Source organism: Gracilinanus agilis, chromosome 4, assembly GCF_016433145.1.
Source record: "Gracilinanus agilis isolate LMUSP501 chromosome 4, AgileGrace, whole genome shotgun sequence".
NCBI lineage: Eukaryota > Metazoa > Chordata > Mammalia > Didelphimorphia > Didelphidae > Gracilinanus > Gracilinanus agilis.
This window is the reverse complement of record NC_058133.1, coordinates 389,823,142-389,839,383: the sequence shown is the minus strand read 5'-3', so window position 1 is coordinate 389,839,383 and position 16,242 is coordinate 389,823,142. Positions and strand designations below refer to the sequence as shown.

The 16,242-nt window shown below is 34.9% G+C and overlaps 2 protein-coding genes across 2 annotated transcripts in view; both read left to right on the top strand.

Moving 5' to 3' along the window:
- Window positions 1-1,086, top strand: part of LOC123246605 (G1/S-specific cyclin-E2-like) — an 8,209-nt gene extending 7,123 nt beyond the window's left edge. The window contains exon 2 of the mRNA XM_044675440.1: window positions 4-1,086. Coding sequence (XP_044531375.1) covers window positions 4-1,086 — 1,083 coding nt within the window. The remainder of the gene's footprint in view (window positions 1-3) is intronic.
- Window positions 1,087-4,792: 3,706 nt separating this feature from the next.
- TAAR5 (trace amine associated receptor 5) lies at window positions 4,793-5,824 on the top strand. The gene has a single exon (XM_044675439.1). It carries the CDS (start codon window positions 4,793-4,795, stop codon window positions 5,822-5,824), a length of 1,032 nt encoding a protein of 343 aa, XP_044531374.1.
- The last annotated feature ends 10,418 nt before the right edge of the window (window positions 5,825-16,242 follow it).

Genomic DNA, 16,242 nt, shown 5'->3' with positions numbered 1-16,242 from the left:
GAGACTGGAGCCAAGAGACAGCAATATGAAATTAGGAATTGTTGGCCACCTGTGTTATCTGGGGGTATCACTCCTTGCATTATTATTGAAACCCCACACAAAGAAACTGTCACCAGTGACTTCTCCAGGTTTACTAACTACAGGTTTAAAAACCTTTTTATAAATCCTTCACCTCTGCCTGACCTAAGTTGGGGATGTTCTAAGGATGTCTGGTTTAATATGTTAAAAAAGGAGACCAAATATGTTCATGATAAACATTTTGAAATGCTACATTCTGACTTAGAACCACAGATGAGATCAATACTTCTAGACTGGCTTTTAGAGGTATGTGAAGTATATACACTTCACAGGGAAACGTTTTATCTTGCTCAAGATTTTTTTGATAGATTTATGTTGACACAAAAGGATATAAACAAAAATATGCTTCAGCTTATTGGTATTACCTCATTATTCATTGCTGCAAAACTTGAGGAAATCTATGCTCCTAAATTACAAGAATTTGCTTATGTTACTGATGGTGCTTGCAGTGAAGATGATATCATAGGGATGGAACTCATTATATTAAAGGCTTTAAAGTGGGAGCTCTGTCCAGTAACAGTTATTGCCTGGTTGAATGTCTTTCTCCAAGTCGATGCTCTAAAAGATGTTCCTAAAGTACTCCTACCTCAGTATTCCCAGGAAAAGTTTGTTCAGATAGCCCAGCTCCTGGATCTGTGTATTCTCTCTATTGACTCATTAGAATTCCAGTATAGAATATTGGCAGCAGCTGCTTTATGCCATTTTACCTCCATTGAAGTTGTTAAGAAAGCGTCAGGTTTAGACTGGGACAATATTTCAGAATGTATAGAATGGATGGTACCTTTTGCCAGAGTAGTGAAGGGTGGACCTCCGGTGAAACTGAAGATTTTTAAGAAGATTTCTGTAGAAGACAGACATAATATCCAGACACACACAAATTATTTGGCTATGCTGGAGGAAGTCAATTATGTGTCTGCTTTCACAAAGGTGGGACAGTTGTCACCAGTGTGCAACGGAGGCATCATGACACCACCGAAGAGCACAGAAAAATCCCCCAGAAAACACTAAAGGCAAAGTTGAACTGAGAGCTTGCCGAGTGGATTTGTTCTGACTTGGCAGTAGAATATTATATTCCTTTTGGAGTACTAAAAAAGCTAAAACAACTTTAGTAATAGTCCTAACCAATTCAGAAATTACACTGCCATGAACGAGTTAAAAGCCTCTACCCATTCAGAATGGGATAACCATAGTTCAAATCTTAGCTGTCAAAAAAAACAACAGCCGAACTAGTTTACAAATATTAGTATTTCATTCCCAGGGTGAATACAGATCCAAGAACTATGTAGTCAGTCTAATTTTTACCTTAGCTACATTTTTGGGACTCGTGCAACAAAGTTCATTCTGATCAATTAGGAATGTTACTGTTTGAGATGTTTTGGACTAGATGAGTGCCACTTTAAATTGTACTCTGGAAGTTCAAGAACTCATTTGATTGGTGCTATTCAGTTAATTCTTGAAAAAATTCTTGACTGTTTACAGAGGTTTAAGTTATAGAATAAGATGATGACATTTTCATTACAGCTGCCATAGCATTCTCCTCCAAAATACATGAACTTTTGTGAATTTCAGTATAATCTTTGGGTAAGAACAAAAAAGATAAAACAAGGAAAAGGTTGGCTTTTCTAAACTCCAGATTCAGCAAAATAGCTGTGCACATCTTAATCAGAGCTTTGTTTAATATACGGGTTGTTTTAATATAAAACCTTTGTATATTATCACAATGATTTTAGTAGGGAAAATTTTTATATGAAGAATAGCTTTATGAAAATATCAAAGAAAATATCCCCTTTAAGGTACTTTTTAAAAACTGTAGACTAAAGTCATTTATGTTCATAAAATTTAGGGTTCCCCTCAAAAAGTACATTATGAAAAAAGGACAATATGAGATGATTTAAAGTTGAAAAGACTAAAGCAGAATAAAGATGTATATACAGTGGTTTCTAGAAAACTTACTGGAAAAATAATGTAAGAACTCAAAGCGGGAGCACTCCAGAACTTGGTGTAAAAAAAGCTTCTATGTAAATAAATATTTTTAGCTCAGTAGCTAAGCAACTGGACTTCATCAGAAAAAAATTACACTATATTATTTCTGCTACTTGACCTGTGAAACCTTTTCTTCTTTTGAAGAAACTGCACTAAGTTAGTTTATTTTCCCTAAAATGTTTCAGTGCATTGCTTGTGGAAAACACCACAACTTATTTGTACATATATTGTATAAATGTAATATTTTAATACTGTTTTATTTTAAACTTTGTTTAAAAAAATAAAGTTAATCATACTTTTTGAAAAAAAAATGAACATAAGATTTGGCAGCTATTCTTGTGAATACAATGGCTTTGTTAGGAAATCTCTCTTAGAAAGGACTTCTATGAGGCATAGAAAAGTGAATAAAACAGAGTACAGAATACAAAGTACTATAATAATGTAAATGAAAACCTATAAAAGGCAACTAAATTCTGATCAATTAGTGACTGATTTTTGGATTGGGGAACAGATGATGAAACACTTTCATTCACTTGATAGAGACATAAGCAGATTGATTATTAAAGCAATTTTGTTCTGTAGTTTTACTTAACTTTTTTTTCCCTCATTACAACTAAGATTCAATTCAATGGAAAGGGGTGGGACAGTAGACTTTTGAAATATCTTATACTGAGGAAAGATTGATATGAAAAATAAAACCCATCAATAAAACTTAAAAAAATGAAAATGAGAGGGTTGAATTGGGTGATCTTCCATATTGTGATACTTCACAACTCCTTTAATATTTAGAAAATTGGGGGTGGGTGGCAGCTGGGTGGCCCATTGGGTGGGATTATGAGCCAGGCCTAGAGACCTAGAGATGGGAGGTCCTAGGTTTAAATCTGGCCTCAGACACTTCCTAAGTGTGTGACCCTGGGCAAGTCACTTAATGCCCATTGTCTAGCCATTACTACTCTTCTGCCTTGGAACCAATACACAGTATTGATTCTAAGACAGAAGGAAAGGGTTTAAAATTTATATCTATATCTATATCTATATCTAATGAACCTTAAATGAGAGCTATCTTTATTTATGAATTCCATCTTTCAAAATTATTTCCTTCTTTTATGCCAAATGAGGATTGTAAATTGAAATAATTGTTAATTCTGAGGATCATAAAGATTCTTATTAGAGTCAAAAGTTATGAAAAGCAATGACAAGCTTAATTATTAAGGAGGCTTAAATATTTCTGACTTTTTAATTGTTATTTTTTATTAGACTTTGTTCTTGGTGAAATTTTGATAATCACCTTTCCTGTATTCTCCTTAGTTAAAATTTGCTGATCCCCTCTCTGTATTGAACAGAGTTAATTTTTCTGCTTGAGAAATTTATGCAGTTTTAGAAATTCATTAGTATTATTCATTAGCCTTGCAATATTCATTTTTCTTTTATATTATTTATCCATAGTTATGCATCCACTGAAAGCCTGGTTTCTCTTGAATTAGTAATTTTTCAGAAATATGTTAATTAGGGAATGGCAAAGGCTTCTGGACTTTATACCTTGAATTCTTCCAGAAATCTTCCATTTGAAAAGAAATTTACATATGACAGACTACAAAAGCAAAAAAAGAAAAAAGCCAGGGGATTGCCCAGAAAATAAATTTGGCAAGGATGAATTCCAACTTGAAATGTTAGGGCACTTGATGTTTATTTATGTTGAACTGGGATTTGTTTGATTCTTAAACACCTGAGCCTGGTATGCTGTGTATCCAGTAAAGGAATTCCTTTGAGACTAACTTTAGTGCTGATTGGATACCACATTCCATTGAGTGAAAATGACTTTCTATTGAAGTATAAATACCTGAATGGATTTCACCCATCCCTTGATCTAAACAGAGCCCTAAGAAGAAATTCACAATGTGACAAAACCTACTGGATGCAGGAGACACTATTCCAAAGCATTGCTTGCCATTTTCACCTCAGTAAGTATTAGAACAACAGAGGAATATTAAACTGTCAGTTTCATTTATTTAAGATTCTATTACCCTGCTCCAGAATATATTAATCAGGATTTCCTGCCTTAATCTTATCAATGCTTCAAAGTCTGAAAATCCTAGTAAAGTGCAGGATTTGGAAATCATGCACTGTGAATAGAAATCCTACTGGCCTATTCTCTAATCCTTTAATTGCAAAGGTATTGTAAGTGGGGTTGGTAGCCATTGACATAAATCATTCAATTGGAATCTCTGAACATGATTCTTTAAGAATCAATTTTTCACATTCACTAATTTTTCAAACTGTGAACCTGGAAATTGAGGACCATGTGATGATTTAGTTAAACAAAACAAAAAAGTTATGCCTCTTTTTTTGAATTTGGAACATGAAGTCAAATGCAGTCTAAAAATTCTACTTCAGTGTCATTTTCACCCGACTCTTTTTTTTTTTCACAATTGAGTAATATTCTTCTACTTGACTAACCCCAGAGGAAGATCTAGACTTTTTCTGGGAGAATATATTTTGCAGGTCTCTTTTCCTGCCCTTGGGCAAAATTCTTAAACTGAGTAACTCCCGCCCCGCCAACTGTGAGAAACCTTTGTTATTCAAATAGGGTCCCTGGGTTTGGAGGTAGCCACTTTGGGGGCGTGGGAGTGGCTATTCTCTTTCTCTTGCTTATTTTGCAGACGAAGCTGAGCTCCGGGTTTAAGGGAAGGACTAGTTTTTCAGGTTCCGGGATTCTTTCGAGAAGTCAAAAATGGGAGCTCTCCAGGAATTTGTGTCTGAAGATCAGCCTTTAACTTTATGCTATCAGGTGAATGGGTCTTGCCCTCGAACGCTGCACCCTCTGGGCGTCCAGTTGATCATATACCTGGCATGTGCCATAGGTATGTTGATTACCGTCCTGGGAAACTTGCTTGTGGTGTTTGCTGTGTCCTATTTTAAAGCTCTCCACACTCCTACTAATTTTTTGCTGCTCTCCCTGGCACTGGCTGACATGTTCCTGGGGCTCCTCGTGTTACCTTTCAGCACAGTTCGATCAGTAGAGAGCTGCTGGTTCTTTGGGGACTTCCTCTGCAGGTTGCATACCTACCTAGACACACTCTTCTGCCTTACCTCCATCTTCCATTTGTGTTTCATTTCCATCGATCGCCATTGTGCCATCTGCGATCCCCTGCTTTATCCTACCAAGTTCACTGTCAAGGTGGCATTCAGGTACATAATGGTGGGCTGGGGGCTCCCGGCAGCATACACTGCCTTCTTTCTCTACACTGATGTGGTGGAAGAAGGACTGGGCATGTTGTTGGATGAGATGCCTTGTGTGGGCAGCTGTCAGCTGCTGTTCAATAAATTCTGGGGCTGGCTGAACTTCCCCGTGTTCTTCTTTCCCTGTGTCATTATGATTAGTCTGTATGTGAAGATCTTCATTGTGGCCAACAGGCAGGCCCAGCAGATCAGCACCATGAGCAAGGGCACGGGCACCTCTTCCGGTCAGATAGGGGCTTCTAAGCGAGAGAGGAAAGCTGCAAAGACCCTGGGGATAGCAGTCAGTATTTACCTCCTGTGTTGGCTGCCATTCACCGTTGATACCTTGGTGGACAGCCTCCTTAATTTCATCACCCCACCTCTAGTCTTTGACATCTTCATCTGGTTTGCTTACTTCAACTCAGCATGCAATCCTCTGATCTATGTCTTTTCCTATAAATGGTTCAGAAAAGCTTTGAAACTTGTTCTGAGCCGGGAGGTCTTTTCCCCCAGGACACCTACCATTGACTTGTACCAAGACTAACCCATTATTTTTACAAGGGAGGGGCCAGGTAAAGGAGAGCCACAGAATGTCTCTGACCAGGAAACTTGGCAGAGTCAAGAGAGAGTTTTTGGAACTGGGAATGGTGAAAGAAAGATTCTGAAATTAGAAATAACGTAAACTTTCCTAGTGTGGAGCTTCTGCATGAATTAAAAAAAAAAAAAAAAAAAAAAAAAAAAAAGGAGAAGGAGAAGGAGGAAGAAGAGGAGAAGAGTAATACCATTACAATGTCAGCCAGACAAAATTACTGGAGTTTTGGTTATCTAGCTTCTCTTATTTCTCTCCCTTTCAAAGATCTAAAATAGAGTGGTGGATGAAAGTACAATTAAAAAATCATTCATTGACTGGTAGTCAGAGTCTAGTGCTGGCACTGACAAGGTCTGTGTGCCTTTGGACAAGCTAATTAAACTCTCTGCTCCTAATATCCTTACTAGCTAATGAAAAAAAAAAAAACCTTACAATTTAATAATTTTAAAAGAAACATTTATTAAGTTTCTAATACATGGAAGATCCCTGTGCAACAAAGATAAATAAGACATGGACTTTATTTTCAAAGAACTTCCAGTATAATATGGACGTAAGACATGTGAAAATCAGTGAAAAGGAGAGGTATAAACCAAAATTCTTTGAGTAATTTGAGAAAAGAGAAAGAGGGTCACTTTCACTTGTAGTGGGGGAGAGAAGAGAAGGTTTGGAAGGCATTATAGAGAAGGTGACAACTCTAGACATTTATGATTCTTAGTTGATGAAATTTTCTAAAGTCACTATTTCACTTTATAGCCCTGTTTCTTTACTTGAATCTTGGGATACCTATTTTCTGAAACATTCTGGAATATTGATTCATCTCCATTATTTACTCTGAACCAGTTTGGTCTTTAAAACTAGTGACTTTGGAGTGGGAGTCAACTCCCTCTCACCGATTATTTTCCCCATCATCAGGCAAATAATTTCTCTCAGTAAGTAGAGTCTTCACAGTTTAGAAAGACATTTCATCCCTTCATTGGTTAATCTGGAAAAAAGTTAGGACGTTTTTCTGTAATTGATATCTTTAGTCATATTATTAGTTCAACTTTTTTTTCCCTTTACATTCGCATTTTATAATTTGTTATGAAGTAAAAAACAAAAACTCCACTATATAGTTTGACAATTTCCCTTGGAAACACAAGTACTAAAATCACATATCTGTTTGAAATTAAAAAACCTCTAGTTTCATAAGGAATTTCAAAACTAGTAGCAGTGATGTAAAAATAGTTTGTGTTCCAGGTGACTTATCAGGTAAGTAAAGATGATGTTTATTCTCTGCCCCCTAACTTTTTTACCCTGTTTCAGGTCTGAGAGATTCTATTCTCTCCACTACAATTTCTTATTTCATCATTTTTTCCCCAAACGAAGTTTTGTAGATTTTAGATCACAGATTTGTAATTAGATGGGATTTGAAAAGTCACCAAGGATTTGTCCAATTGAAAAATATGTTTTTCACTATCTTCATCCTTGATCTCTCTGCCATCTTTGATTTTGATCATTCTCTTCTTCTGGGTACTTTCTCTTCTCTATGTTTTTGTGGCAATACTTTCTTTTTCTTATAGTTCTCCAACTTACCTGTACACTCCTCAGCTTCCTTTACTGGTTCTTTCTCAAGGTCATATCTACTAACTATACATAGCTCCCAAGATTTTGACTTGAAGTTTGTCTTTTCCCTCTATACTATTTTGCTTAAGTGATTTCATCATCTCTCAAGGGTTCATTTATCACTTCTAGGCAGTTAATTCCCTGATCTATATAACTAGCCTCAACATTACTCGAGCTCACTCCAATCTTGCATCAGCAGCTGCTTTTGGACACATCCAACTGTATGTTCCATAGTCATCTCCTACTCAAAATGTCATTATTTACTCCTTTAAACCTCTTCCCTTCTTACTGTCAAAGGCATCACTATCCTCTCAGTCACCAAAGCTCAAAATGTGTTATCATTCTTGACTCTTCTCACACTGACTCCATAAATAATATTTCTTGCCAAGACTACTTCTACATTCACAACATCTCTTACACACATTTTATTTTCTCTAATCACAAAGTCATAATCCTAGTTCAAACTATTATCACCTCCTCCTTGGATTATTACAATAGTTTTCTGGTTTATCCTCCTGACTCAGGTTTCTCTCCACTCCAATCCCTCTTCCAGTTAGTTGTAAAAGTGGCTTTCCTAAAGCACAAATCTGACTATGCTATTCCCTCTACTTAATAAACTTCACTGGCTCTCTATTATGTTCAGTATCAAATAAAAAATTCTATGACATTTAAAGTCCTTCACAATCTGGTTCCTTCCTGACTTTCTGGTTTTTTTTACATTTTATTTCCTTTTATGAACTCCATGATTCAGTTCTGGATCTTAGTTTCAACCATGTAGTGGTTGTAAAGCTCACTACAAAATGAATCAGTATATTGTGATGAATGGTAAACAGGTCAATTAGACTTGAGATCAAATCCCATTTCCGATATAGGAGTAGATAGAAGATGCAGTAGGTAGAGAGTTGGACCTGGACTCAGAAAGACTAATGTTCAAATTTAGTCTCACATCCATACTAGCTATATGACCCTGGATAAGTCATTTAACTTGTCTTGGTTTTTCTCATCTGTAAAATGGGGGTGATAATGGCACCCTACCTCCCAAGGTTGTTGTGAGACGTGATAATATTTGTAAGGTGCTTTGAAAACCTTAAAGTGCTATATAAATGGTAGCTATTGTTACTGTTAGCATATATCCTTGTTGTGTGACCATGAGAAAATCTTTTAACCTCTCAGTGATATAAGATGCTACTAAAGTCTGAGTTATAGAAGACTTAAAGATGTGCAGTGGTAGAGGGTGCTTTTCTTAATATGATGACATTTATACATTTATCTATTTTTTGATGGTTACTAAGTTCATAACAAAAATCTCCTTATTTTTCAACTCTAAGAAAGGAAATAAAATACGATGTATAAGATTAAATTAGCTACAATAACAAAGTGACAACAATGATTATTGGCAGGGCCATGAGGAAAAAGACATGAAGCTATATTGATGGTTGAATTATTGATATTTTTGTAGCACAATTTGTCAACATGACAAAGTACAAAAACAATAATCTTTGACCCAGTGATATACCCATTAAAGCTAAACATTAAGGTTATTATTAAACGAGAAGAAAAATGTATGTGGACAAAAATATTCATAGCAATTTTGTGATAGCAAAAGTCTGGAAAAGATATTACATGATTGAAGAATAACTGATTTAACTGTACTGTATTAGTTTAATAGATTATTATTATACCACAAATGTTATATAAGTATGAAGAATGTGAGGAAATATGGAAATGTGAATTGAGTGGTATGGAAAAAAGAAAATAAAGTCATAATTTATAAAATAACTACATAAAGATTATCCATATAAGACCTTACAAAGATATAAAAGAAATCTGAAGGGAAATAAAGAACAAATAAGATATTTTATTATATGTTAATTGTTATATTCTTTCCTTCTTAATAAATATAAATTGTTTGGAGTTTGTGGTTTCACTTTTAAAATTTTGTCTTACTTGTCTATTTTTGTTGAGATTATTATTACTTATATTATTATTAAATGTGAATTAATTAGACAAGGGCCCCTCAATGTGATACCTTTCAGTTACACCCAGGTTCATTTGAGTCATCATCTATTTAAAACTATTATTCTTAACCCAAATCCAGTGATTCTGAATCATGAACAAATTATAGTAAATGAATATTATATCATTCTCTTAGGATATACATAATGATGAAGTATCTGGTTTCAGAGAAACTTGGGAGGATCCCTATGAAATGATGGAGAGTAAAGTGAGCAGAACCTAGTGAATAATTTATATGCTAACAACAACATCATAAACACAAACAACTTTGAAAGCCATTAAGAACTCTGATCAATGCAGTGACCAACCATAATTCCAAAGGACTGACTCCTGATGGAAAAGCAATGGATTCATGATGAAGAATGAGAACATATATATATATTTAGTCATGACCAATGCAATAATTTGCTTTTCCCCCTCCCAATGGGTTGAGGGGGCAGGAGGGAGAGAAAATAGTTTATTGTTAATTTTTTTAAAGATGAAAATTTAGATGGAAAAAGAAAGAAAAAGATATTAGTTTGAATTTCCTCTTTTACTATCTGCATGATATTGGGCAAATCTCTACCTCATTAAACCTCAGTGTCCTTATTTGTGAAAGAAGAGGGTTGGATTAGATGATCTTTGAGATATCTTCCAGCTCATCTATCCGTGAATAAATAACATGATTTTTTTCAGACTAGACATGGTTAAATGTCTAAAGGAGAGAGTGCAGAGGTTGAAGTATTTTAGAGCAGTGGGTCTTCCCTTTTGCTCCCTCAAGTGATATGATATAGAGACCTGTTCTTATAGTTTTATGGGTAAACTTGTCTATGGTCATCATGGAATAAATGTGCATACATTTGCCTTATTTTGACAAATGTCTCTTAATATTTGTAGAGTCCTGTGGCCAGAATCTCTACCTTTAATACAAAAGGGTTATGAGTTATGTGTATGAGGTAAAGAAGGACGATCTTTGAGTAAAGTCTAGAATTTTTGCTATTGTTGTACACACTTGTAGTAATTTATGATTTGAATATCCCCTTTAGGGACTCCAAGTAGGTAAAATAAGTGGTAAAGCACCTTAAATATTTCAGCCACATATTAGTTAGGCAGTTTCTTGATTTTCAATTTTCAATTACATGATTAATTTATTCACTTACTCAGCAAAAATATATATGTTTACATACATACGCATAGGTATGTACATATATATCCTACTATGTGAAAGACTCCTTTCAGCACTGAGGGAATGCAAAGATTTAATATGTAGGTTTTTTCTATCATGAAGCTTAGCATCTTTGTATGATAATCAATAAATATAGTGCCTAACATGTCCAAGATATTGTGTTAGTTTTTTTTAAAAGGAAGAAAATTTCTACCCTTAGTGAGAAACCCTAGACTAGAAGATTATGGGCATTAAATCATGGATAAGAGGATATCTCTAGTTTTCTCCTAAGTAAACTGCCTTCCTTCAAGCTATATGACAAAACACGCCAAAACCGAGTCCAAATAAAAGGTCAGAAACCATGTTTTTCTTTTATGACAAATTCAAACAACAAGCTACACAGTGGACAACTTTTTTCTCTTTACTATTTGTGAAAGGAGTTATTTTGTAAACTTTTAGCAGAAAGCTTTCTAATTGAGCCAAAAGTAAACAAGAGTTCCAAAATCAGGCCTTGGCCCTTGAGAGGAAAAACAAAAGTAATGAAGGAAAAGAGTCAAATTTAGACTTCATGTTAGGAAAGGGGAGAAAAAGTATAAAACCTTCCAAATGAGAATGGACCAAAATGGAATGGTTATCCTTTTAAGAGTGTCCGAGTAGGGCAGCAATGGGCAACCTTTTGAGCTTGGTATGTCAAAATTCAGCAAAAAAAACAAGCATAACTTGGGTGGTGTGTCACTTCAAGAAAAAACCACAATTTCATGATATTTATAGTTTAAATTACAAAAATGTATAATTCAATGTATAACTATTTAATAAAAGAAAATAGGTAAATTAATATAGGTAGAATTGTCACCTATAGTGCACAGAGTGTCTACACTACACTACAGCAAATGTTTCATCCTCGGCATGAGGCCCCAGACTTCTCTATATGCAGCCGCGTGTCATTGAAAATGGCTAAGCATGTCAGTGCTGACACACGTATCATAGGTTTGCCATCACTGAAGTAGGGAGAGACTCTCTCTCTTTTCTCTCTCTTGCTTTCTTCATATATATATATATATATATATATGTTACATATGAGAATTTCCTTCAGATATTAATTGGACTAAGTGGCATTAAGGTCTCTTTTAATTCTAAAATTTAGTGACTCTATGACATTACCTTTTAAAAAATAATTTAAACCCTAACCTTCCATCTTAGAATCAATACTGTATATTTGTTCCAAGGCAGAAGAGCCATAAGGACTAGGCAATGGGGGTTAAGTGACTTGCCCAGGGTTATACAACTAGGAAGTATCTGATACCAGATTTGAACCCAGGACCTGCAGTTCTCTAGGTCTGGCTCTCAATCCACTGAGCCACTCAGCTGCCTCCAGCCTCACAATGGAATACCTGTATTAGTGACCTATATTGACCTGATGTGCCTTTCAAAACATTTTGTGCCTTTTGTCATTCCTTTTGTATTTTCTTGAATGTATTATTGTTTTACATATCTCATTTGTTTCCATTATCCATTGGGGAGACTGGTCTCCCAAAGGATCACAGTGGGGAATATATAATGGGAAGCTCTCTAATTTAATATTAATAAATCCTTATAAATATCATACTCTGGAGGCATTGAATATTAATTTTAAAACCTACACACCAAAAGGTTCCTGAGAGCAGGAATCCAGGCCAGGGAGTCCTATATAACCCATCTGAGGAGATGGAGCCATCCCAGTAGTCTAAAGTGGGTTGGGCACCAAGAAGGAGAAGGACTAGAAACTGATTGACAGAATACAAGAAGAAAAACATTGAAATATCAAAGATATCAATTCAAAAGAAAACAAACAAAAAATCCTCAATAAAAATCTAAAATGCATTCAGATAAACCAACTGACATGATTTTAAAAACCAGGGGAAAATGGGCAAAACTACAGACAGGAACCAATTAGCAAATATTATACTCTGAAGGAAAGTGAAACAATAGGGGTTGATAATAGAATGGGTCCTGTGGACTCACCAGAGATTATAGATCAATAGGAAAAAAAAAACCTATGAATGACTCAGAAGAAAAATAGAACTCATAAAGGAAAACATTAGTAATAAATTTAAGTAAAAAATAAGAACTCTCCATTGAAAAAATAGGAGATTCCATCTATAATCATAAGATGGAATTAGCAGACAAAGAAAAATCAAACCCATGATTTCAAAGAGACTCTAAAGGAGTGAAAGAATAATATACTTAGAAGAAAATCTTCCCAGGCAGAGGAAATTTTGGTAGGAGTGAAACAAAAGACAAAATGTTGAAATCACACATGAATTCTACATAAGCCAAGTAATAAAAGTAATCTGATGTTACAGATTATTCTTACATAAAAAGTAAAAAGAGGAAGATTGAACCTTTGAATGAAAGAACAGAGACAAGGGATTGAAGAAAGAATCTAAGGGGCAAAAGATATCAGGGAAATTTAGACTTGGAAGAGCTGAACTGAGGTACCATTGACTAACTTTCACCCTCCTACATGCAGGCCAAATATTTTTGTGGGAGGGAGAAACAGAAGAGAAGATTGCTTTAGCAAGAGGTGGAAGATAGAGGGGAATGGATTATACCTACTGTTAAACTAAAATGAACATATTTTAAGATAGTTCTTGAAATAATAAAGAGTTTTTTTAAAAGAAAAATATAGCATCCAGAATATAATGGATTTAGGTAATCCATGAGAGTCTACAAGAAAAATATATAATAGCAATCTTTTTTTAACATAATAGAGCAGTATTTTTTTTGTATCTAAAAATAACTTGTAATTCAACTACTTTTCAGAACATATTTCAATACAATTATTTCCCTGAACTTGTTTCAGTACAGTCTTTCTTAGAACTATTATCTCATTATTTCTTTATTGGTAAGATTATCATGACCTAGCTATATCCATAACATTGGCATCACAATAGCATAACAATCAATTTAGTAAGATTCTGGCATGTTTACTTGTTCTTGGCAGGAGCTAAGGAATTTTAGAATATTACCAAGACTGTGCTATATTATAATATAATTTTCCTAAAATCACATTATGTTACAATTGAACTCTTATTCCTTATTATGCCTACTGTGCCTAAGGTTGAAGAGTGAAGAAATGAGTTTATTGTCTATTGATAATAGAGTAATGATAATAGCTAACATTTACATAGTGCTTTAAAGTTTGAAAAGAGCTTTAAAAATATTATTTTATCTTCACAACAACCTTGGAAGGTGCTTTTATAAACCTCACTTTACAGATCAGAAAACAGACAGAAGTTAAATGAGTTGTCCAGAGTCATACGGTTAGTATCTGAGACTTGAGTTGAACTTAGATCTTCCTGATTCTATATCAAGCTCCTTACACTTTACCACCTAGTCATCTCAGTAATAGATAATTAAGGAGCCAGGAGAAGGGGATTACAACAATAACTTCATGGAACTGAGATAAGGGGATCCAAGAGATGCTCCCTCCTCTTAGAGGTGTGGGATGCAATACAGTTGAAGAACATACCCACAGGAGAGGAAAGGTGAGTCAGTGGGGACACATTGGGATCTCCAAGATGGGCTTAGCCTGGTAAAAGTTTGCTAATCATGAGTCTGCTTTCTTCCTCCTCAAAAATAAAGGGTTTTCCCCAGCTTTGGGGACAAGAACCTACTATTTGACAAAAACTGCTGGGAAAATTGGAAAACAGTATGGGAAAAATTAGGTTTAGATCAATATCTCACACCCTATACCAAGATAAATTCAAAATGAGTAAATGACTTTAATATAAAGAAGGGAATTATAAGTAAATTAGGTGAACATAGAATAGTATACCTGTTAGAACTATGGGAAAGGAAAGAATTTGAGACCAAGCAAGAGATAGAGGATATTACAAGATGTAAAATAAATAATTTTGATTATAATAAATTAAAAATGTTTTGTACAAACAAAACCAATGCAACCAAAATAGAAGGGAAGCAACAAACTAGGGAAAAACACTTTTAACAAAAATCACTGACAAAGGTTTAATTTCCCAAATATATAAGGAATAAGAAATAAAGCCATTCTCCAATTGACAAATGGTCAAGAGAGACATGTTTTATAGAGACATTTTTCAGATGAAGAAATCAAAATTATCAATAATCACATGAAAAAGTGTTCTAAATTCCTTCTGATTAGAGAAATGCAAATCAAAACAACCCTGAGGTACCACTTCACACCTAGCAGATTGGCCAATATGACAGTAAAGAAAAATAATAAATGTTGGAAGGGATGTGGCAAAATTGGGACACTAATTCATTGCTGGTGGAATTTTGAATTGATCCAACCATTCTGGAAGGTAATTTGGAATTTTGCCCCAAAAGTTTTAAAAGAATGCATGCCCTTTGATCCAGCAATACCACTAGTAGGTTTTTACCCCAAAGAGATAATTAAAAAGCATTGTACAAAAATATTCATAGCTGTACTCTTTGTGGTGGCAAAAAAATTAGAAAATAAGGTGGTGTCCCTTGATTGAGGAATGCCTGAACAAATTGTGGTATATGTTGGTGATGGAATACTATTGTGCTATAAGGAATGATGAACTGCTTGATTTCTATATGAATTGGAAAAGACCTCCAGGAACTGATGCAGAGTGAAATGAACAGAACCAGAACACTGTACACAGAGACTGAAACATTATGGAATGATAAAACGTAATCAACTTTGCTACTAATAGCAATGCAATGATCCAGGACAATGTGGAGAGACTTATGAAAAGGAATGCCATCCACATTGAGAGAAAGAACTGTGGGAGCAGAAACACAGAAGAAAAACCATATAATTTGTCACTTATTTATATGGGTATAGGATTTAAGGTTTTGGTTTTAAAAGATTATTACAAAAATGAATAATATGGAAATAAGTATCGAGTGATAACACACATATGACACATATGGGAGGGAGAGAAAATGAATCATGTATGTAGGGTTTCAGTTATAATGAATCATGAAGATGTTAAAGATATATTAAAAAATGACTCTAATGAGCAAAGTGCTTATGGACCAGACTTATGGATATATTTCTAATATTTCACATGATTGATTTCTGAATCCTTAAATTGGTTGGGTCTTAAAGTTTGTGGAACTTAGAAATCAAGCCTTTACTGTGATCTGCAGTCAGAAAGCTAGCAGACAAGTTCTAAAGGTGCTTTGTAATGTCAAAGACTTACATTTGCATTCCTAAGATAAGCCTGGTGCCAAAATTCCAGAAAGGAGAAGAGTTCTCTCCCAGATATCTGGTACTCTATTGTGTTATCATCCACTCTTTTGGCTTTGTCATTAACATGTTAAAACTTCTGATGTACTGACTGTTTGATTGACATCCTACAACCATCATTGCTACTTTCCTTGATAAAGGCAGTTCAGCTTACTCACCTCTCTCTCTGACCATCTGAGGAGAAGCTGACAGGTGGACCTGATGAGACCACGCTTCTCCTTATGTTGCTTTTCTCTCTCTCTCTCTCTCTGTGTGTGTCTCTCTCTCTCTCTCTCTCTCTCTCTCTCTCTCTCTCTCTCTGTGTCTCTCTCTCTCTGTGTGTCTCTCTCTCACTCTCTGTGTCTCTCTCTGTGTCTCTCTGTCTCTCTGTCT